The sequence below is a fragment of the Mus caroli genome, chromosome 8 (assembly GCF_900094665.2).
Source record: "Mus caroli chromosome 8, CAROLI_EIJ_v1.1, whole genome shotgun sequence".
Lineage (NCBI taxonomy): Eukaryota > Metazoa > Chordata > Mammalia > Rodentia > Muridae > Mus > Mus caroli.
In genome coordinates, this window is record NC_034577.1 from 62,265,206 (window position 1) to 62,287,580 (window position 22,375).

General features: G+C 49.8%; 2 protein-coding genes across 3 annotated transcripts in view; both read left to right on the top strand.

Moving 5' to 3' along the window:
- The window catches only part of Sugp1 (SURP and G-patch domain containing 1), a 29,204-nt gene extending 17,148 nt beyond the window's left edge, over positions 1-12,056 (top strand). Inside the window, exons 8-15 of the mRNA XM_021169268.2 lie at positions 290-413; positions 4,989-5,350; positions 9,524-9,630; positions 10,088-10,265; positions 10,423-10,529; positions 11,206-11,351; positions 11,613-11,742; positions 11,898-12,056. Of these exons, the coding sequence (XP_021024927.1) occupies positions 290-413; positions 4,989-5,350; positions 9,524-9,630; positions 10,088-10,265; positions 10,423-10,529; positions 11,206-11,351; positions 11,613-11,742; positions 11,898-11,924 (1,181 nt within the window). The 3' untranslated portion in view covers positions 11,925-12,056. The remainder of the gene's footprint in view (positions 1-289; positions 414-4,988; positions 5,351-9,523; positions 9,631-10,087; positions 10,266-10,422; positions 10,530-11,205; positions 11,352-11,612; positions 11,743-11,897) is intronic.
- Positions 12,057-12,910: 854 nt separating this feature from the next.
- Positions 12,911-20,055, top strand: Tm6sf2 (transmembrane 6 superfamily member 2). Of its 2 annotated transcripts, none has more exons than XM_021170136.2 (10): positions 12,911-13,165; positions 14,343-14,446; positions 15,317-15,414; positions 15,485-15,588; positions 16,006-16,088; positions 17,394-17,518; positions 17,884-17,985; positions 18,327-18,419; positions 18,805-18,924; positions 19,614-20,055. In XM_021170136.2, exons 1-10 carry the CDS (start codon positions 13,071-13,073, stop codon positions 19,824-19,826), a joined length of 1,137 nt encoding a protein of 378 aa, XP_021025795.1. In that variant the 5' UTR covers positions 12,911-13,070; the 3' UTR covers positions 19,827-20,055. The 2 variants fall into 2 exon arrangements, with proteins under 2 accessions (XP_021025795.1, XP_021025797.1); XM_021170138.2 differs by lacking the exon at positions 12,911-13,165 and adding an exon at positions 13,178-13,304.
- Positions 20,056-22,375: the final 2,320 nt, after the last annotated feature.

Here is a 22,375-nt window from a genome sequence, read left to right on the forward strand (position 1 = left end):
TCTGACATGTGAAACATGGTTGAATCACTTCACACTTCTACTTTGTCCTCCCCAGGAAAAGAGGGTGAGCCCCCCAATGCCATGTACTTCCAAGGTGGGGTGGGTGGGGTGGGATTGTATAGTTGTGATATTTCTCTGGCTTTGGTCCCAATAGTAATCTGATTCCTGTTTGCCTGTCTCTCTTTGCACCGTTCCTAAGCCAAGCCCCGCTCACTTCCGAGGGGCTTTTAGCAGGAATTAGGCTGTTGGGTGTGGTGAGTTGAGCTCAGTACTGACAGCCTGCTTAAAGTTTCACCCCCAGAGGATGAAGAGGCCAAGAACCTTGCAGAAAAGTTGGCCAGGTTCATAGCAGACGGGGGTCCAGAAGTGGAGACCATCGCCCTCCAGAACAACCGTGAGAATCAGGCCTTCAGGTAAGGCTCTGGGTACAAGTGTGGATGGTGGACTGCAGGGAGGAAAAGTGTGGACAGTGGACTGGAGGGAGAGGACGGTGGACTGCAGGGAGGAAAGGCTTGTTCTGGCTCGTGTTTTGGAGGCTGCCCTCCATTGTGGCTGGGAAAGCAGAGTGGTTTATGTGTCTTTACTGGCCAGGCAGCAGAGAACACCTGAATCAGGGGCCAGACTATGGCCCGAAGAGCCTCTAGTGGAAACCCCCTGAAGGCTCCTTCCAGAGTATTACCACTTAAAGGGACCAGGTGTTCAAAATGTTAGCCTCTGGGGGATATTTCAAATTCAGCTCACCCCAGCCATGACAGAAGGTACAGGACAGGGACTCTAAGTTAGAGTTTCTTTTTTCTTTTTTCTTATTAAGAGACAGGGTCTCACTATGTAGCCCTGACTGGCCTGGAACACAAGAGATCTGTCTACCTCTGCCTCCTGAGTGCTACCACACTGGGCTAGCCTGGGAGTTTCTGACTCCAGAACTCATGGATATATTTCCCTAGTGGTATCTGAGCAGACACACTGGGTTTTTAGGTCTCTTTCTCCCATGTGTCTTACATAGCAATTACTTTGTTGCCTGTGACTAGTGGCAGTTGCTGGCTAGGGGTGGGCTGGACTCGTGGCTAACAAAAGGGTTTATATTGGGTGTAGTCTTGAGATGTCTTTTATGACGAGGGAGTAATAGGGTCAGGAGTCTTCAGGTGTGAGGAGAGGGAACACATCCTGTGCTCTGATCCCAAAGAGGTCTAGATCACTTTCGAACCCAACTATGAGCTAATACACCAATCCTGAAGTTCAGACTCACTCTGCCATCTGCTCTGTGGTCTAGAGGGCAGTATGCTGTGGAGGGGTTAGCCGAGTCTAACTGTAGCAAGAACTACCTGCAACTCCTGCTTCTCCTTCTGTTGAATCTGGCATGACAGATGTGTGCCACCACACACACACAGCCTGATAGACCCTGAAAAGTTATCTAATTGAGCTCACTTAAAGAAGAGCTCTTGATTTTCATGTTCAATTTGCTGTAGAGGTCCCTCTGGCACAGACAGCTGAGAAGAGCGATGGGATTGTACTGTGATCTCCTGCCTCTCAGGAGGTCAAGGTTCAGCCCCATCCAGCCTTTTACTGACATGTAGTTGGCTCGGGTGGCCCTAAGCCTCCTGCCTGGCCCTTGGTCTGCATGAAGGGTCTGACAGTAGATGCTGTCATTGACCCTGAGTCAACCCAGGATGCAGGAAGGCTGATAGAAAGGTGGCTGACAGAAGACTATTCTCACACTTGTCCCCATGACTCACCAGCCTGGGGAAGGAATGGGGCATTTGTTTTCTGGCCCCCACAAGGCATGTGAGTTCACATGAAATGAACAGTTCAGCCTTACTTGCTGAGTTAATGTTATTTCCAGCTGTTGTGAGAAAGTCCCCTAACAAAAGCAACTTAGGGGAAAGGGGTTTATTTTGGCTCTCGGGAGAAAGGCAGCAGTAACTTACAGTCACCAGTCATAGCCAGTCACGAACAAAACAAGTAAGTGTGCTCAGCGTGCTTTCTCCACTATGTTATAGAGTGGAGCTCTCTGTACAGGGAATGGTTCCTCCCACAGTAAGCAGCTTTTCCACCTCAACTAATGTAGTCAAGATGACTCCTCATAGACATGCCCACAGGCCAGTCTGACCCAGACAGTCCACCAGAGACACTCTTCCCAAATGATTCTAGATTGTGTCAAGTTGACATTGAAAACTAACCATCACACTTGGGATTACATATGAGGTAGCCATAAAGCCCAGGTTTGCCATGTAGACATGTTGCTGGTAATACCTCCGTGTATTCCAATCCACTTGCTTCTTGGCATTCCTGTCTTAGAAGATGTGCCCATCACTCCTGGTCCCTTGGATACCCCAGTTAAATGCTTTGTGAGTTGGATGTTGTGGTTTACTCCCAGAGGAGAGGCAGATGGATTTGTGCGTTTAAGGCCAGCCAGGGCTACCTATCTCAAACACACAACAAAAAAGCCGAAGGCACGTTACTACAACTAGCCTCTTAGCAAGTGATTTCATTCCTGGCATACTAAGTTCTTTTTTGGGTTTGGTTTTTTTGTTTTTTTGTTTTTTCTTGGGGAGACAAGGTTTCTCTGTGTAGAACTGGCTATCTTGGAACTGACTCTGTAGACCAGGCTGGCCTGGAACTCAGAGATTCACCTCCCTTTGTCTCCAGAGTGCTAGGATTAAAGGCATGAGCCAGCACAACCTGGTTCAAATGCTGAGTTTTTGTTTTTGTTCTTTTAAGATTTATTTATTTTGCCGGGCATAGTGGCGCACGCCTTTAATCCCAGTACTTGGGAGGCAGAAGCAGGAGGATTTCTGAGTTCGAGACCAGCCTGGTCTACAAAGTGAGTTCCAGGACAGCCAGGGCTATACAGAGAAACCCTGTCTGGAAAAACAAAAAACAAAAAAACAAACAAGATTTATTTATTTTATGTGAGTACACTGTAGCTGTCTTCATGCACACCAGAAGAGGGCATGGGATCCCATTATAAATGGTTGTAAGCTACCATGTAGTTGCTAGGAATTGAACTCAGGATCTCTGGAAGAGCAGCCAGTACACTTAACCACTGAGACATCGTTCCAGCCCTCAGATATGAGTTCTTAGGGACAGTGAAACTGAGGCAAGGAGCCTGGTTTGGGAAGCAGGCCCCAAATACTGAAATAGTGTCTTTGCTTCCAGATGCTGTCAGTGTTCCATAGGCTTAGTGGCTTATAGAGGAAGTAAGTTTGATTGGCTTCTTATTCTACTTCTTATACTACTGGTATGAGCAGAAGCCAAAGAAGAGGATGGGGGCTTACTTTTAGTTTACTTTGGTAGCCTTTTTGGTTTAGTTTTATTGGGAATCAGGGGTTGGTGTTTTGTTTTTGTCTTCCCAGACAGAGTTTCTTTATGTAGCCCTAGAACTCACAGAGATCCACCTGCCTCTGCCTCCAAGCAAGTGCTAGGATTAAAGGCATGAGCCTAGGTTGGGTAGGTGGGTGTGCATGTGTCTCACTATGCAGTTCTGGCTTGTCTAGAAACACTGACCTTGGATTTAGAAATCCTTCTACATTTGCCTCCCAAAAGCAAGAAGTAAAGGCTGTAGCTTTGCCTCTTACTTTTAAAAAAAAATTTTTTTTTTAATTTTATTAATTTTAACACCCCCTGAGTGTATATATTTGTACCATGTGATGGAGACCAGAAGAAGAGGATGTCAGAGCCTGTGGAGCTAGACTGTTGTGGGCTGCCATGTGGATGCTGGGAACCAAACCCTAGTCTTACTTATGAGCAACCAGTGCTTTTTTTTTTTTTTTTTTAAGATTTTTATTTATTTTATGTATATGACAAGTACACAGTAGCTGTCTTTAGACACACCAGAAGAGGGCACCAGATCCCATTACAGATGGTTGTGAGCCACCATGTGGTTGCTGGGAATTGAACTTAGGACCTCTGGAAAAGCAGTCAGTGCTCTTAACCATTGAGCCATCTCTCCAGCCCACAACCAATGCTCTTAACTAACATAGCCATCTTTCCAACCCCCTTGTCTCTTTTAAAGTGGCCTTTTTTGTTCATGCTTATACTGTGGATCAGGAATATAAAGGAGACACCACCATCTTCCACTCTTCCTGTCCTGCCCCCTCCAAATGGCAGATATTAGCAGGTTTCTTCCAGCTGTCTCCAAGGGCTCACACAGACACATGGGGCTTTTAGGGGATTCTTATGCAAAAGGAATCCCCAGTATCTGATCCTGTGCTGTCATCTCCTGTGTCCTCTGGTGCCTCACCAAGCATTTTCCAAGCTACATGGTGAAACTTTTCAAAGGCAACCTGCCTCTGCCATGTGTGTACAGACTATAATCATTCTCTAAACAGCACAGAGCAGCTCTGTTTAGGGTACAGCTCTGCTGGGACCAACCAGGTTCATGGGTACAGATCTGCTCCTCAGTCTAGGATCTTTCTTGGTATTTGCCACATGAAACTGGGCACACTGGGCCAAGTTACTCCATTCTACCCTGTCAGAGAAACAGGGAGTGGAGAAGAGCTAGCCTCTTTGTTGACTCAATCCTACTGTATTCCCAGCTGCCTCAGGACAAAGGTTAGCTTTCTGCCTACAGCTTCTAGGGGATGAGTGCTTCTGCCCCCAAGCCAGTTACCCTAAGGTGGGGCTGGAGCCCCAACTTGTATCTTTCATTGTCAGCCCATGGGAATTCATTCACTGGAGAAAAGATTGAATTTGAAGGAGGGGTACCCAAGGTCTATGTATAATTACCTAGGATTTTCTGATATAATGTCACTGCTGTGTTGGAAGCTCTAAGGGTGCCTGTCACATCCCCAGCAGGAACCTCTATGACTGATGGCACCTGTTAGGTGGCCAGACTTGTAGTAGCCTCTGGGTGAGGCCTGACTAAACAATGATGCTTACAACCCTGAGTGTATACAGCCTGATCGGTTCTGACCCCAGTAGCAGGGCCAGGTCTCAATCTAGCTATCTTGTCCCCCTACATTATTATTATTTTTTTTTTTTTTTTGCAGTTTTCTCTATGATACCAACAGCCAAGGGTACAGATACTACAGGCAAAAGCTAGAGGAGTTCCGGAAAGCCAAGGCGGGCTCCACAGGCTCCTTCCCTGCTCCTGCTCCCAACCCCAGCCTGCGGCGAAAGTCTGCCCCAGAAGCTCTGTCAGGGGCTGTGCCCCCCATCACTGCCTGCCCCACTCCAGTGGCCCCAGCACCTGCTGTCAACCCCACTCCATCCATCCCTGGGAAGCCCACCGCCACAGCCGCTGTGAAGAGGAAGCGGAAGAGCCGGTGGGGGCCTGAAGAGGACAAAGTGGAGCTTCCACCTGCTGAACTGGCACAGAGGGACATAGATGCCTCACCTTCACCTCTGTCAGGTGGGGGGCCCTTTCTTGGTGGTCCTAGGGGTTATTTGAGAGCATGGGCCACATTTTACTCCCTTCTGTGGCTGGGTACTCTGGGCTATTTGTGTATAGACATCTAGGCAACTGGAACTGGCCCTCAGTCTCCAGTGGGGATTGGGTCTAGGACCACGCCAACCAAAGCCTGAGACTATCCATGACCCTTTTATACAGACACATACTCAGAGCCAAACTTGGTGGCATAGCCCTTTATCCCAGAAAGCAACATCAGGGGAGTTGAAAGTTCCAGGCCAGTCCTGTCTCAAAACATTTGTACACACACACACACACACACATGTCCGTCCTGGTAGGTGTGAAATGGTCTCCATGTGGTTTTTGATTGGGTGGGCGATGTTTTGAGAGTTTTATGTAACTGAGGATGACTAGATCCCCACCCCTCTACCTCCTTGATACTGGGACTGTGTGTTCTACCATTCTTGGCAAAGTGTAGTAAGTGGTACTTTACTCCAGAGGTGTGTATGGTAGGCAAGAAAATAAAATTAAGGGTTATAGAGTGCTGGACATGATAACACATAGTTTAATCCCAGCATTCAGGAGGCAGGGGCAGGTTAATCTCTTGAGTTTGGGGCCAGTTCTGTCTACATAGTAAGATCCATAGCCAGGTCTGCATAGTAAAGATGCCTCCCCAACAACAACAGAAACGTTAATAATACATTGCTTTTGATGCAGTGTCAAACCCGAGGCATTGAGCATGCTAGGCTGCCTTGATAAAGTGCAATTTCTGAGTTTCCAGGTGACAGGTGTAACCCACCAGACTCGCTTTATTTATTTTTATTTTATATGTTTGGGTGTTTTGTCTGCATGTATATCTGTGAACTACATATATGTGTTGCCCACAGAGGCCAGAATAAGGTACTCTGTCCCCTGGGACTGGAGTCATAGGTGGCTGTGAGCTTCCATGTGGGTGCTGGGAAGCCAACCTAGGGCTTCTGGAAGAGCAGCAGTGCTATTAAGCACTGAGCTGTCTCTCCAGTTCTCCAATCTTTTTTTTTGAGACAGGATCTTATTTAACCAAAGCTGTTTTCAAATTTCTACTATATGACTGAGACTAACTGAAACTCCGGGTCCTCCTGCTTCCACTTCCCAGTGCTGGGATGATATATACCACTATGGCTGGATTGGGTTTTCATGAGCGGCTGTCTCCTGCAGGTGGCAAATCTGATATCTCCTGGAGTTGGGCCCATTTATCTTCTTAACTTCACTTTGGTTAGGATCTGTGTATCACCATATGACTTAAGAAATGGCAGAAACAGGCATCTTCTCTTGCTCCTGTTTTCCAGGAAAGTTTTCAGTCTTTTCACTACTAGGCTTTTTGTTTTATATGTCTGCGCACTTTCTGGATCAAGTCCTTTCCAGCATGTTGAACAAGTCTAATGCCACCACTTCCGCCTCAGCCCTTGGATGTTTTATGTAGTTACTGTACCCATTGTTAGAAATGCCATTTTCAGAGTTGGGGTGTGGCCCAGCAGTGGAAGCTGGCCTGTCAGTCATTACAAGTCCTGGGCTCCATCCCCAGCTGCTGGTGTAAGAGTAGCACATTACACTCTCTAACCTGCAGAATGTTCTCTTTCCCCTTCAGTGCTGTCAAATTTGCTTAGTGTGTTTTGGAGGCTTTTTAAAAATGTGTATGGGTCAATGGTTCCCTCTTTTTAAATAACTACATAAAACCAGCCAATACAGCTCCACAGGAAAGGCTGTCTGTGTATCACTTGCATGCTTGATGCATTCAAAGCCTCGAAAAAGGGGGCATCAGATCCCCTGGAGCTGGAGTTACAGGTGGTTGTGAGCCACCATGTAGATGGTGGGAAATGAACCCATGTTCTCTCGAAGGACACACAGCGCTCATTGCTGAGCCATCTCTCCAGCCTAGTAGATTTGCTGTTGGTGATCTTTTCAATCAGTGAATCAGGGTCTCATTGTGCAGTTTGGAAGTCACTATGTAAGCTAGGCTGACCTTAAACTCAGAGATCAGTCTGTTTCTACCTCCCAGCTGCTGGGAATAAAGGTGTGTTCCACCATGTGTGTGCTAGAAGCATGTCTGTTTCTGCCTTGTCTGTGTGCATGGTTTGTAGTCAGCCTCTGTTCCAGGTTACACAGATGGTCCTATTCTCTGTCCTAGGCTTTGAAGCACATGTCTTGCATCCTCATCATAGAATATTCAGAAAATATTCAGATAAGAAGCTACCATAGCTGGGCTGGAGAGATGGCCCAGCAGTTAAGAGCACTGACTGCTCTTCCAAAGGTCCTGAGTTCAAATCCCAGTAACCAAATGATGGTTCAGGACCATCCGTAATGAGATCTAATGCCCTCTTCTGGGGTGTCTGAAGACAGCTATAGTGTACTCACATAAAGATAAGTAAATCTTTAAAAAAAAAAAAAAACACAAACTACCATAGCACAGTCACCTTTGACCTTTCCTCTTCACAGCTGTTTGAGGGACAACCAGCATATCTCTTATTTCTTGCCACAAGCTCACATGGGTATGTGGGTGATCTTCTGTCAGTTAAGCTGAGATTCAATGACTGAGGAACTTTTCCTGCCATCTGGCTCATCCTATCAACCACCATCCCCTTCCCAGTTGCTCACATTAGCGAGAAAATGACCCCTGTCATAGCTAAGGTTACTATTGCTTTGATTAAACACCATCAACAAAAGCAATTTGTGGAAGAAAGAATTTATTTGGCTTATGCTTTCACATCAGTGAAGGAAATCAGGACAGGGCAGGAACCTGGAGGCAGGAATTGATGCAGATGCCACAGAGGGGTGCTGCTTACTGGCTTCTCTGTATGGCTTGCTCAGTCTACTTTTTTTGTAGGACCCAGAGTCACCAGCCCAGGGATGGCACCATCCATGGTGGGCTAGGCATTCCCCCCATCAATCACTAATTTAAGAAAATACTCCATTGGTTTGTGAACAGCCAGGTCTTATGGAGGCATTTTCACAGTCAACATTCCCTCTTCTCAAATAACTACATAAGACCAGCCAGTACAGCTCCACAGGAAAGTCTGTCTTCCTGGTTCCTCGGCTGGCCTATGGATGATCATCCTGGCTAGCTCTGAGGGTCAGTTATCTCCAGTCCGGCCCTAGGATCTTCAGCCAAGGAGAAAAGCTCCTGAGCTTGATGGTGCCAGTTGAGGGCTAAGAAACAGCCTGCCACTTAAGGCTGAGTGCTTCTGCTGGCCACAGAAAATCCAGAGCCCTGAAGACAAAGGTACCAAGCTGTGGTCCAGAGTAGCAGCACAGACTCCAAACAATACGCCAAGGTTCACAGACCAGTGGTCTGTGCTGTCTCTGTCTGAGAGCACTCACTGCCTGTCACTAGTGGAGTGGACAAAAAAAGAAAGGTCCCTTCTCAGCCTCATGGGTCCCCACATCCATGTGTGCTCCTACAGCTCCCAAGCAAAGATCAAGGGTGCACTGGGAGCCTAGGAAAGCCCAGGGCTTCATGTATGCGGGCCAAACACTGCCCCCTGAACCTCATCCATCCCTAGTGGGCAGTTCTGAAGGGCAGTACCTGAGTTCCAAGGACTTGATGGACTCAGCCCTTTTCTAGAGCACTCTGTGTGTACACATATAGAGATCTGGCTTCCCTTCCCAGAGGTGTTTGGTGGCTTCTGTCAACCAGATGGGCTATCACAGCACTTTTCCCATGAATCAGTGCAGCTCCGCCTCAAGTTCAAAAGATAATGCAAAATTTAAATGTCAGTAGCTTTGAGGATAGCTGGTTATCTTCCTTGAAGGGGGTGGCCACTTGGTAGAGTCTTGTCAGACTAAATCCAATGGGCATCTACACCAGATAGCATATACATGGCTCATAGTCATCTACATAGCTCAGCTCCTTTCTGTTGCTTTGCTAGGCCTCTGCCCTGTCACCATTAGTGTGTGGTGTTGGGTGAGGACTCAGGCCAGGTTTCTATTCTGGGATACGGGACCCTTTCTGATCCTTAGCCACAAATGTTGTGAAGCCTCCTGGAGGCTTTCTAAAGAAGTGAACAACCAGAACACATGAAAGCCTCTACCACAGTGGAGTGTCTCTGGGTCTGCTTTGGAGCCTGCATGGGGTGCCATGGGCAGAGTTGACACCAGGAGTGCCTGCCACTTTCTTAGTGTCTTGTTTTCTATTTCTAGTTCAGGATCTCAAAGGGCTTGGCTATGAGAAGGGGAAACCTGTGGGCCTGGTGGGTGTCACAGAGCTGTCTGATGCACAAAAGAAGCAGCTGAAGGAGCAGCAGGAGGTAAGGCCACAGGCAGGTAACTCAGCTCTGCCCTAAGATGAAAGGTCACATGAGTATTAATGTAGGAGTGCTATCTGAGGAGTCCCTGACAGGCACGTCCCCAGGGCCTATAGACTGTTCCTAAAGAGAGGTCTCCCATTTGATCTCCCCTTCCCCAGCTTCCTCCAGTCTCTGGATATATTCTCCTATGCTTTGGGACCCTGATGATCTCAGACATTGATGTCTGACCTCACCATCGAGGGGTCTGCTGGGCAGATTAAGCAGGATCCCAGCCCCAGAGCTCCTAGCCCCACCCTGCAATAGGCCTGCAGCCTGATATCAGCTACTGTCCTTGTTCTGTGGCTGAGGTTCCCTATCCATGCTGGGACATGGATGTGACAGGCTGCAGCTCTTGCCCTGCCCTGCTCTTCTGAGCAAGGAGATATTTTCAATGAGCACCTGCCTGTCCACTCCGCAGATGCAGCAGATGTATGACATGATTATGCAGCACAAGCGCGCCATGCAAGACATGCAGCTTCTGTGGGAGAAGGCACTGCAGCAACACCAGCATGGCTATGACAGTGATGAGGAGGTAGACAGTGAACTGGGCACCTGGGAGCACCAGCTGCGACGCATGGAGATGGACAAGACACGGGGTGTGTGGGGCATGAAAAGAGGGTGAACCCCACTTACCTGCACCACTTGGCCATGGCACATGGTCCAGAGGCTCCACCAATCCAGAAGTAGCACCATTGCTATCGACTACTGCCTCATCCCTTACCACTCACTCATCTTCCTCTCCTCTCTGAGCAGAGTGGGCAGAGCAGCTGACACAGATGGGTCGGGGCAAGCACTTCATCGGTGACTTTCTGCCCCCTGATGAGCTGGAGAAGTTCATGGAGACCTTCAAGGCCCTGAAGGTGGGGAAGCTGATGGGCAGGCACTGACAGGAGGGGAATTAACACATAGTGCAGTGTCTTCCAGCCAGCGGCAAATCACACTTTCAGAGCTGGGGCCCAAGGATAGCTTTTCTTTCTTCCTTAAGACAGGATTTTGTCATGCAGTCGTCACTGATCTGGAACTTGTATAGATCAGGCTAGCCATATTCTTTTGTCATGTACCTCTGCCACCCAATTGCAGAAAGGCACCATCCTGCATGCTGCCCCACTGAGGTGGGCTCAAGAACCAGTGGGCTGATGAGACATGAATTGGCTTTTCTTTGTATCCCATAGCTACGTCTGTTTAGCATTCTGTGTGACAGATTGTTCCCAAGCTGGGTATTCAGAACAAATTGCTCTTAGAACATGAGCTACTCTTGGCCTGTAAACTGTTAACGTCCCAAACAGGCCATGTCAATGGTCACCTTGTCCCCTTTGACTTGAGTGCCTGGAAGCTCAGCCCTTTGAAGACAGCATAAGGATGAAGAGCTTGATTTGTTTCAGTGGAGTCAACCACTGATGGCTGGGGCACATGGGTGGAACCAGTCTGGCATGAGGCTAACTAAGATCAAGTTGGGCAGGCATTGGAGCCAGAACTGGGACCTAGGGACAGCTGTAGTCTCCATGGCTGGTAACTTTCTCCTCTCTTCTGTTGCAGGAGGGCAGAGAGCCAGACTACTCAGAGTACAAGGAGTTTAAGCTGACGGTGGAAAACATTGGCTACCAGATGCTCATGAAGATGGGCTGGAAAGAGGGCGAGGGGCTGGGCACTGAGGGCCAGGGCATCAAGAACCCAGTGAACAAGTGAGTGCTGCCACAGGGCTTGCGGGAGCACACAGATGGACAAGTCCTAAGGTTCCAGCTAGTGACAACTAGTTCTGGTTTAACTAGTATGTAAAGCCTTGCTACCCACACTGCTTGACCATGAAGCTGGCCTCTGACCCCATGTCTGAGTGAATCTAGGACCTGCCAACCCTGCCACCAGCCCCCACCCCAGTACCCTGAAGTCCTGTCTGTCTGTCTCACCCTGGTCCCTACTCATGACTGCTGGTTTTCCTTCCACAGGGGTGCCACCACAATAGATGGAGCTGGCTTTGGCATTGACCGGCCAGCTGAGCTCTCCAAGGAGGATGATGAGTACGAGGCCTTCCGCAAGAGGATGATGCTGGCCTACCGATTCCGGCCCAACCCCCTGGTGCGTGCCTCCCTGACTGCCTGCTAGTTTGAGGGAGATGACAAAACCCCTGCTGTAGCCCTCACAGGATGTCAGCTCTGCTGCCTGCAATGTTGTGGAGGGAGGACCTATGGTTTTCCACTAACACTCCTTTGATCTTTTTTGGGCTTCCACAGAACAACCCCAGACGGCCCTACTACTGAATATTCTGGAAACACATAGTCTACGTTCAGATCGGCCATCCTTGGACTATGAAATGTTCTGGCATCCATCTCTACCCTGTGGTCACAAGTGTTGTGCTGTGTATTAAAGTCCCAATGCTCACCTGTCCAGCATTACAGTTCCTGCTGTTGCCAGAAACCTCTTTTGTCCCTCCTCCAGTCCCAGTGATGCTCATTGAGTTCACAGTAACTGGAGACCAGCCAGTTGATTCAGACTTTACCCCAGGCAGAGGAAAAAGAGGCTTCCAAACATTTCATGATGTGTGCATGGGCTGGTGTGGACTGGCCACAGCTGGAGTGGGGGTAGGGCCTGTCTAGAGGCAGAGACCTGGGAGAGGGGCTGTCTCATGTATTGCTCACTGCATAGCTGCAAGAGCCCAGCTGGAGCCCGTGATGGTCAATCTTTGCAGCCTCATCCCATTTGTGCTGCCCTGGATCCTCCCCAGACCTCTCCAGCTAGTCAAAGTCCTCAAGAGAATAAGGAGAATGATAAATCTGAGTACTCCAGTCTTGCTCCTCTGGTCTTCCATCTCCCCAGTGTTTCCCTCTCCCAAGATCTGGTGTTTGGGCATGACACAAAAGGTCCTAGAGTTGACAGGTGTGAGAACGGCAGAGCTGAGTAGTGGAGTGTGGCCAGGGGCTGGACTGCAGTGTGTACAAGTTGTGAGTGTAGGGCCTCGGGGCGGGGCCATGTAGGGCATGGCTGCACTCTTGAGGCTCACACCTATGAGTAGGGCTAGGAGAGGTGAATGGGTCTTAGGTAAGGGAAGTCTCTACAGTTCAGCCCCACAGGTGACTAGGGTATGGGGGCGGAGTTATAAGCTGGGTGGAGGTAAGGGGGCGTGGCTGCAGACGAGGGACAACTAAAAACTGGGAAGGGACGCTGTGCAATCGATAAATGGACTGAGAAAGGGAGCTTATGGGCGGAGTCTCCTGATAGTAGGGCGGCACTCCCCATCCACCCCCGCTACATACTGGCCAAGAACCTCAACACGGGAAAGGGTGGCGACCAGCTCCTGCGGGGCGACCTTTGCGCGGGGCAGGTTCCTGGCAACTCAGAGCTCTGACGCGCTGCGGTCACGGAGCCAAGCGTCCTGGAGGCCTCGCCGGGGTCGGGGTGCCGCTGCCATGGACATCCCGCCCCTAGCCGGCAGGACTGTGGCGATGTCATTCTGCGCCCTGCCAGTGTCCTACCTACTCAATCAAGTTTCGGCGTTCTCACAGTGCGTTTTCGTCCGTGAGGACCATGGGGCTAGAGGGAGGATGAGGGGTAGCAAAGTCCCATAGGATGGGAGCTGGGCCGGGGGAACGCCCTTGCAAGCAGAAATCCCTCTCCAGCCGCGCTGTCAGGAAGATGAAGTTGTAAGTTTCTGGGGAAAGGTGATGTGAAGCCATAGTGGGTTGTGGTGTTTACGGGTATTCCAGGGATGTGTGCTGTGCGGGTTCCAAAGTCACCCAGGGTCAAAGTATTTTCCTAGATAAAGCCCAACTCACCCAACTTCCCTGTTCCAATGTCTCTGTCTCAGGCCTAGAGTTAACTCCCCCTACAAGCAGTGACCACCCTGTCCCTGACTTCTATCTTCAGATAGACCCTGGAGGTCCAGCAAGCCCCTCACTCCAAAGCTCACTTGACTCAAACAGTGGGATAGAGCGGGCCTTAGTCATAGGTCTGACTCCCTGGTACCTGTCTCCTGGGAGTCTGGGTGAGCCTAGTGCCCTTTGGGAGCCCAGGTCTCTTTATCTATCTGGGTTTCACTATCGTCATGGGTGAGGATCACAAGTTCTGTGCAGAATCAAGATTAGTGTTATTGGCATTTTGGTTAAGTAAAACCAGGCTGGAGTTCATGAAATGTGGGCCTGGGTAGTTTAGGAGAATTGAACAAAAACTTGCTGTGTGGCACCAGACAGGTGGATTCCCCTCTCTGGGTTTTGGTTTGTTTGTCCAGCTGTGTTAAGGGAAGCCCAGAGACCTGGCTTGTGTTATCTATGCAGCTAGCTGAACTGTCTTATCAGACTGTATAACTTCGGTGTAACTGAGCAAGAATAGGGAAGAGCAGTTGGAGACATTTGGACTTTAGTTGGGAGAAACTGGGAGCCTCAGGGAAATACTAGATCCCCTCCCATCAGAGCCCAACCACATGAAGGGTGAGGCTCAATGAGTGACCTGGCAAATCCAAAGGAATGAGTATTAGCTAATGATGAAACACAGAGATAGGGGAATCAGAGAGGGCTTCCAGGGGGAGCAATATGGATAAACCTTGAAGGATGAGTAGGAGTTTGCCAAGTAGAAAACCTAACCAAGAAGCCACTGATGGAGAAGTCAGGTCTCATTCTCCTTTGCTGACACTTTCTGAATAATTCCTCCAGGAGGTCTCACCCAAGCACTCGATTTTCCCCCAGGCCTCTGTTTGTGGTGCTGACGAGTGCTCTGATACTGGGTCTGCTCTTCCTGGCAGTCTACAGCCTATCTCATGGGGAGATCACCTACGACCCTCTCTATGCTGGTGAGTCATTGGGAGGTGCTGGGGAGCAGGGTTCTCTGGGCAAAGGCCTCCATTCTAGACTAAAGACCAACCCAAGGACCTCTGTTAGTCTTTGAATGGTTCCCATTAACTGTGGAACTCGGAGGGCCTGGAATATCATTAGACTGGAGAACCTCAAAGGGTGTCTTTCAGAGGTGGAACTCCAGAGAGAAGTAATTATTTCTCTCTCCCCGATGCCATCCCCAAGACTCATGTAGCCTGAGTAGCCTGAGCTGACCCTAACTCCTAATCTTCCTGCCTCTACCTGAGTTCTGAATGCTGGAATGACAATGGCACTTTGTCCAGCTCCAGACTTGGGACTTCCTTCATCACATATATAGAATGTAGAATGGATGCTATTATGTGTGGCCTGGTCACCTTTCCTTAGACCTGATGTTTCTTTTTCTCTTTCTTTTTTTTTTTTTTTTTTTTTGTTCTTCTTTCTTCAAGACAGGGTTTCCCTGTATATCCCTGGCTGTCCTGTAACTCACTCTGTAGACCAGGCTGGTCTTGAACTCAGAAATCTGCCTGCCTCTGCCTCCCAAGTGCTGGGATTAAAGGCATGCCACCACTGCCCGGCTGGACCTGATGTTTCAAGCCCAATTATAAGATGAACTAAAAGCTAATGTGGTGCTGAGAGCTTGTAATCCCAGCACTTGGGAATCTGCAGCAGGAGGATTTTTATTTGTCCCAGGGCAGCCTAGGCTACAGACCCTGTGTCAAAAGAACAGAACCTGAGATTGCCCAGGCCCAAACTGTCATTGGGTTGGCTTTAGCCACACCCATACTTGGCCCTGTCCTTGTCCATGTCAACCCCACTCACCTGCTCAGTCCTACCTTCTCTGTCTCCAGTCTTTGTGATTTTCTCCTTCACCTCGGTGGTGGACCTTGTCATTGCACTCCAAGAAGATGGCTACATGATGGGCTTCATGGATTTCTACACCAAGGAGGTAGTATGGGATGGCTGGGTGTGGTCCTGGCCCCATCATGCATGCTCCTGAGCCCCACTCCTGCCCACAGGGTGAGCCCTACCTACGCACAGCACATGGCATCTTCATCTGCTACTGGGATGGTACTGTGCACTACCTGCTCTATCTGACAATGGCTGGTGCCATCCGCAAAAGGTGAGGGGGACAGAAGACTAGGAACCCAGGAGGAAATTGATTCCTGGAGTGAGTCCCAAGTCTCTGGGGAACCAGAAGTGTTTGAGAAGGGGTGTGATCACCTGGGGATGGCTCGAGAACATTTCCAGGTTGTCAACAGGTATGGCTGGCTGGAGACCCACATCTTCTGGACCATTCGTATCATTCCCCATGCTTATTATCCCTGTGTGAGGTGTCATCCAAGCATATACTGAGCATGCTCAAGACCCACGTTCCATCTCTAGCTACCATAAATATAAATAAATAAATAAATAAATAAATAAATAAATAAATGACCCAAGAGGGACCCAGAGGTAAAGATTCAGTGCGGCCTCTGGCCCTGGCAAGGGCTTGAGATGGAAGGTTAGTGTGCCACAGCTATCCTCCTTCCCTTTCCAGGAAAAGGTACCGGAACCTTGGGCTCTACTGGCTGGGATCCTTCGCCATGAGCCTCCTGGTGTTTCTCCCGGGAAACATCCTTGGTAAGGAAAAAGACGCTGAAACTCCAACCATTCACATGTCTAAATAACCTTGGCCAGCAGCCACTACACTCTCTACTCCCTTTCCACATGGAAGTAAAGAGTAGATGGCGTTAATCCTGATTCCGCTCAGGGTTTCCCAAAATGCTCTTCACAGAGGAAGGGAGTCCAGTGAAGGCTTGCTAAGTAGGTTTTTGAAGACAGGGCAGAAACGATGAGTCCCAGTGTTGAAATGGCTCAGAAAATGCTAATTGAGGGGACTGTCCAGACTGTCCTACCACCGTGCACAGCCTTTTAGGGAGGTGGAACATGGGGAGTTTGGCTGCATTTATCCCACGCTGCTTTGGGGGGTTGGGTGCTGGGCTGTAGGGAAGCTCTAAGACACCACTTCTGGGGTAGGAAAGCTCAGTCTGAGATGTGGGGAAGCCAGAGCTGGCTTGGGGTCCCCAGACCTGCAATGAGGCCAGGGCCATGGGGTTCTCAGACTCTTGGACATCCAGGCGCTGCTGGGAGTTTCAGAAGAGCAGAGAATGGAGTCAGGGGTCCATGGGCTGAAGACATCGTCTAGTCCAGGGCCAGGGGAGAGGGGACGCTTTGACTTGTCCCAGTGGGATGAGATTATCCTCAGCTTGGCGGAGGCAGACCTGGTGGCAGTTGTGGCTGAGAACGCAGAGAACCCTTCTATGGGAGAATTAGGCTACAGATCTGTAGACAAAGGCCTTCCCTAGGCTCCTCACCTGGATCTTGATGAAAGAGTCAGTCCATGGTTCTAAACAGTTTATTGTCATGGCAGAAACCACACTCAGTTTCTTGGGTGGGCCTGAGATTAAATACCATTGTGCAGGGAGGAACATCTGAGAAGGGAAGCTTATTGGCTAAGCCCTCTGGGCCTCCAGGTACCTCGTTAGCTTGGAGAACTCTGTTTGAGCCTATGTGACCACAGGACATGTTTCCTTATGTGAGAAGCATGGCACATGTTCCAAGTCAGGAGTCTGGCAGGGAACTTGTTACCTAAGCCTCAGGTGTGTGCCCACCTTGTCTCTGGGTCTCAACTGGCTCTACCTTACTGAGCTCCCTGCCATGGTTTTATGTCCCACAGGGGATATCCAAGTTGGGAAGCAAAGACATCCACACAAGTGTCGGGTCTATATTCAGGCAGGCCAGGGTAAGGAGCATACTGGGGAGCCATGAGGATAAAAGAGCTTGAACAAGGATAGTATAACTCAAGATGTCCAGGTGGGGCTCTTGCGTGGCCCAGTTGCTGTTAGGAGGTCCATCCTGAGCCTTGTCCTCTCCCCACCCTGGCAGGTAAATACAGTTCAGAGATGAGACCTACCTTCTTCCTCGCCATCCTGTACATGCTGGTCCCATGCTGGGCCGGCATGAGGATCTTCAACCAGTCCCGGGCACCAACCTCCTATACCCCTGACATGGTGAGTGCTCCCTCCAACACCCGACCTAAGCCATGAATGGTGGCCCGTACCTATCATCCCAGCACTGGGGAGACTGGAACAGATTACCATGAGTTCAAGGCCAGCATGGGCTTTATGGTAAGATCGTCTCAAAACTTCAGGGACTCAAATGTGGCTTGACAGTAGGACATTGGCCTAGAATCACCCAGAAGGGGCTAGGCATATGGCTCAGGTTTAGAACACTTGCCCAGACTATGGGAGACTTAGGTTTACCACTCAGTTCATGTCTAAATGACTGTATACTCGGGAGAGCCTCCTTGGCACTCAGGGAGGTAGGAAGGGTTCCCGACCTCTCTGGCTAGCTCTGGCTTTCTCGTATGGGGCAGGTACAGGAAGAACAGAAGAAAAGTCTCCTCCAGCGTCCGGCTGACCTGGCACTCATAGTATACCTCATCTTTGCAGCGCTTTTCACTGTCTTCCGGGGTCTGGTGAGTCTGCCTTGCTGCCCTGCTCTTTCACCTCCAGTCTCCCTTTTTAGCCTGCCTCTCCCAAATTTATTTCCTTATTCATTGCCAAAAGGACAGCGTTCTTCTATCTGATCACCCAAGGAAGTTCTTCACCAACTCTGACCTGACAATCGCCTATTCCCTGTAGCCTCTTCTCTGCAGCCTCTTCTCTGCAATCTTATGGTGAACCCCAAGGCAAGGGGAGAGAAGCAGGGAGGGCTGAGAGGGACCAGAGTGATTATTGTGGGCTCAGCTTGAGAGTTGGAGTAGGGAGGGGCCTTGTGAGATGTTTGACATGGATGGTGTTTTTTTGTGTATCTTAGGTGGTACTTGACTGCCCCACAGATGCCTGCTTCATCTATATTTACCAATATGAGCCATACCTTCGGGACCCTGTGGCCTACCCAAAGTTGCAGGTGAGGGGGCAGGCTGTGGTCCTGCCCAAACTTCTCTGAAGTGGTTGCCTGAAGTCCCTGCCAGCCAGACAGATGGACATGTGGACTTTGGGTGTGGTGAGATCCAGTGCTTTAGGACACATCCCAGAAGCACTCCAGGGTTTCATCCACCCCCTTGGTTACCCTAGTAACCAAGGCTCATTCAGGCTCTGATTAGCCCAGCGTGAATCACATGCCCCTGTCAATCAAATCATGTTAGCCTTGGTAAGAGGGTGTTCCCACTTGCTAGGCCAGAGTCCTGTAGCAAAGTGCAGACCTAGTGTGGGTAATGGGAAGGACCCCATAGAGAAAGAGAGGAGCCTTGAGGATGCCCCACCTGTGTCCTCACAGCTGTGGTCTCCCCTAGATGCTGATGTATTTGTTCTATGCTCTACCATTCTACTGCCTGGCTGCCTATGCCCTCGCCTTCCCTGGCTGCTCCTGGCTGCCAGACTGGGCCTTGGTATTTGCTGGAGCCATTGGCCAGGTAAGGGGTGGAGGTGAGATAGAGGTAGTGAAGACAAACCCAGGTCCAGAATTCCCTAGCCTGGGGGAGATGGCTTGATGTCCAGACCCCTAGCCACAGGCAGCCTCAAGCACCCTAGTCAGAGCTAGAGAGAATCATAGTGTCATATGGCTCACTGGTACAATGCCTGCCTCCATGTGCAAGCACATACCTTCCGGTCCTCAGCACTGAAGAAACAAACAGAAACCCGGAGGGAAGGAGGAACAGGGTCAGAGAGGGATTGCTGAGTGGAAAAGTTGTGGCCTATGAAGATGAATACAGGGAAGGGCCTCCATGAATGGCAACAGTATAGAAAGGCAGTAAAGAAGACACCAAGGGAGAGAGAGACGGGAGACACTAGAGCTAGGTGTTGACAGTTTTGGACTCTGCCTCTCAACATGTAAGGGGGCTGGGTGTAGGGAGCCATAGAGGTCTTTGAGCAGTGGTGGGACCAGAGCTATTTCTGGGTTTCTGGTAGGAAGAAAAAAAGCCTAGACCCAGCCAAGGCAGGGGGCCCAGGAAGGCATCTCTGTGGGGCCGGGACAGTTGGGATGAGGAAGAGTAGCATCAGGGGTGGGAATGTTTAAGCTGAGCTTTAGGGAAGGAAGACATGAGAGTGGGCGGTGCCTGGGGTGTCAGCCTGACCTGCGCTTCCCCTGCATCCGTGTTAGGCGCAGTTCTCACACATGGGTGCCTCCATGCACATGCGCACACCCTTCACCTACCGCGTGCCAGAGGACACCTGGGCTACCTTCTTTCTGAGCAACCTGCTGTTGGCACTGGGTCCCCACCTGCTGGCTTTCCGCTGCCTGTGGCGGCCTGCCTTCTTCTTGCATGCAGCGCTGCCATCTTCGCCACAGGACCAAGGCAAGAAGCAGCAGTGAGCATGCGCATCTCTCTGCTAAGACATCTACCCGTGCAGCCATCATTGGCCTCCGAGGGTGGGTTAGCCACATGGACATTCGGAGAAACTGCAATCCAGGCCAGAAAGGAGCATAGGTGTTCTTGTTGCATCACTGTACCTCAAAAGTCATCCGGACTCCAATGCCCCCTCCTGGAATCTAGCCATCACTTCCTCCCATACATTTAATAAAAGCCTTCTGATGTCTAGAACATCACCACCTAAGTGTTTCAGGGAGCTGGAGCAAGGGAAACACAAGGGCAAAGTGGGGTGCTCACAGCCACGGTGGCTATCCGGAATCAGAGCAGCCAGCACATTCAAAGTCAGCCTTTCGGCGGGATATATAACTCCATATTCCAGATGTGGAAACTGAGGCTTAGAAGAGGGGGAGGGTGGCTGGAGAAATGGCTTAGCAGTTAAGAGCATTGACTGCTCTTCTGAAGGTCATGAGTTCAAATCCCAGCAACCACATAGTGGCTCACAACCATCTGTAATGAGATCTGATGCCCTTTTCTGGTGTATCTCTAGACAGCAACAGTGTACTCACATGATAAAGAAATTGAAAAAAAAAAAAAAAGAGGGAGGGCTCAGAAGGGTGACACTGGGTAAGAAGTCACAGCACAACGGGGACTGTGCTGCCTCACAGTCACCAGTGCCCTGGGTTCATTCCCAGCACCACATGAACTGCATGCTGGTGTACACCTGCTGTCCCTGCACTGGGGAGGAAGAGTCAGGAGGAGTAGGAGCACAGGGTCACCCTTGGCCACATAGCAAATTTGAGATCAGCCTAGACTACATTCTCACTCCTCCACACATAGACGAGTCAGGGGCAATATGGCAGTCAGTAAAGTACAAGAGGAACCGAGTTCAAATCCCTAACACCCACATGAAAGCCAGCAGCTACCCGTAACCCAGCATTGGGGCATGGGAGGAAGTCAGCATCTCCAGAGCTTACTGCCACTACAAGTTCAGTGAGATACTCTGCCCCCAAATCAAATAGAAGCTGGGAGTGGTGAAGCATGGGTTTGGTTTAGTTTGGTTTGGTTTTGGTTTTTGAGACAGGGTTTCCCTGTATATCCCTGGCTGTCCTAGAACTCACTTTGTAGACCAGGCTAGCCTCGAACTCAGAAATCTGCCTGCCTCTGCCTCCCAAGTGCTGGTATTAAAGGTGTGTACTACCACGCCCGGCTCACCTGTAGAGATCTTCCAGCCACTGCTTCCTAAATGATGAGATTAAAAACATGCTTCACAAGCCGGGCGTGGTGGCACACACCTTTAATCCCAGCATTTAGGAGGCAGAGGCAGGCAGATTTCTGAGTTTGAGGCTAGCCTGGTCTACAAAGTGAGTTACAGGACAGCCAGGGCTATACAGAGAAACTCTGTCTCGAAAAACCAAAAAAAAAAAAAAAAAAAAAAAAAAATCTGCAGGTTCTAGGTCAGCCTGGTCTTCATAGTGAACTCCAGGCCAGTCAATATTCTCTCAAACAGACCGAGAAAAGGCTGAGAACTGGTGAGGAACACATTTAATGCTCATCTTTGACCTACAACCTACACCTGTATTCTCATACTCAGGCACAATGCAAACAAATACTAGACACACACACACACACACAGTGTCTTATTTATTGCTCTGAAAAGACACCATGACCAAAGGCAACTCTTGTAAGGACAACATTTAATTGGGGTTGGCTTACAGTTTCAGAAGTTCAGTCCATTATCATCATGGCAGGAAGCATAGCAGCATGCTAGCAGACATGGTGCTGAAGAAAGAGCTGAGAGCTCTTCATTTTGACCCAAAGCCAGCCAGAAGAGGACTGATTCTGGCAACATGAGATCTCAAAGCCTACCCCCTAAAGTTACACACTCCCTCCAAGGCCACAAGTACTCCAAGGAGGACACACCCCTTAATAGTGTCACTCCCTGTGGGCCAAGCATCAACTACATAACTCTACAGGTGTCACACCTATTCAAACCACCACACACGGAGTGGAGCATAACTAGCCATGCAGTGGAGTTAGGCATCTAGAGACAATTCTAGCCCAAGGTCACACCTGGGCACAGCTAAGTTAGGAACTGACTTCCAGCCTAACTTCCCAGGGCAACTGAGCCTGGCTAGACAGCAAAGGTCTGGAAAACCGGTCTCCATTGTCCTGTCTTGCATCTGGAAACTGGTTGAAGAATGGAGTTTGCAGATGACTGGGGCCCTGAGCCTCTGAGCAGGGCCAACTGTTCACCAGGTTTCTAGTGGAAACACAGTCATAACAGTTCCTACCTTGCCCAGAGACCTGTGCAGACTGAGGGTCTGCCTCAGGCAAGGGGGAGAGTGGGACTTAGACCTCTTCCTTTGGGCCCTGGGTTTCCCGGGTGACTGCCCAGTGAGCAGATGGGTAAAGCAAGACTGGCTGGCCCAGGCCCTTAGCCAAGCCCTTGTACTGCTGCCGGTGAAGAGAAGACTTACTCCAGTCTAGCCTAGAAAAGCCATAGCATCTGGCTGTGGAGCCCAGGCTAGCCTCAAACTTGCTATCCTTCTGC

Excerpts from the sequence above, each read along its gene's own strand:
- Tm6sf2 (XM_021170136.2), top strand. The coding sequence starts at position 13,071 with ATGGACATCCCGCCCCTAGCCGGCAGGACTGTGGCGATGTCATTCTGC. Across the intron at positions 17,519-17,883 it reads CCTCCTATACCCCTGACATG|GTACAGGAAGAACAGAAGAA; the intron begins GTGAGTGCTCCC and ends CGTATGGGGCAG. Across the intron at positions 18,420-18,804 it reads TGGCCTACCCAAAGTTGCAG|ATGCTGATGTATTTGTTCTA; the intron begins GTGAGGGGGCAG and ends GGTCTCCCCTAG.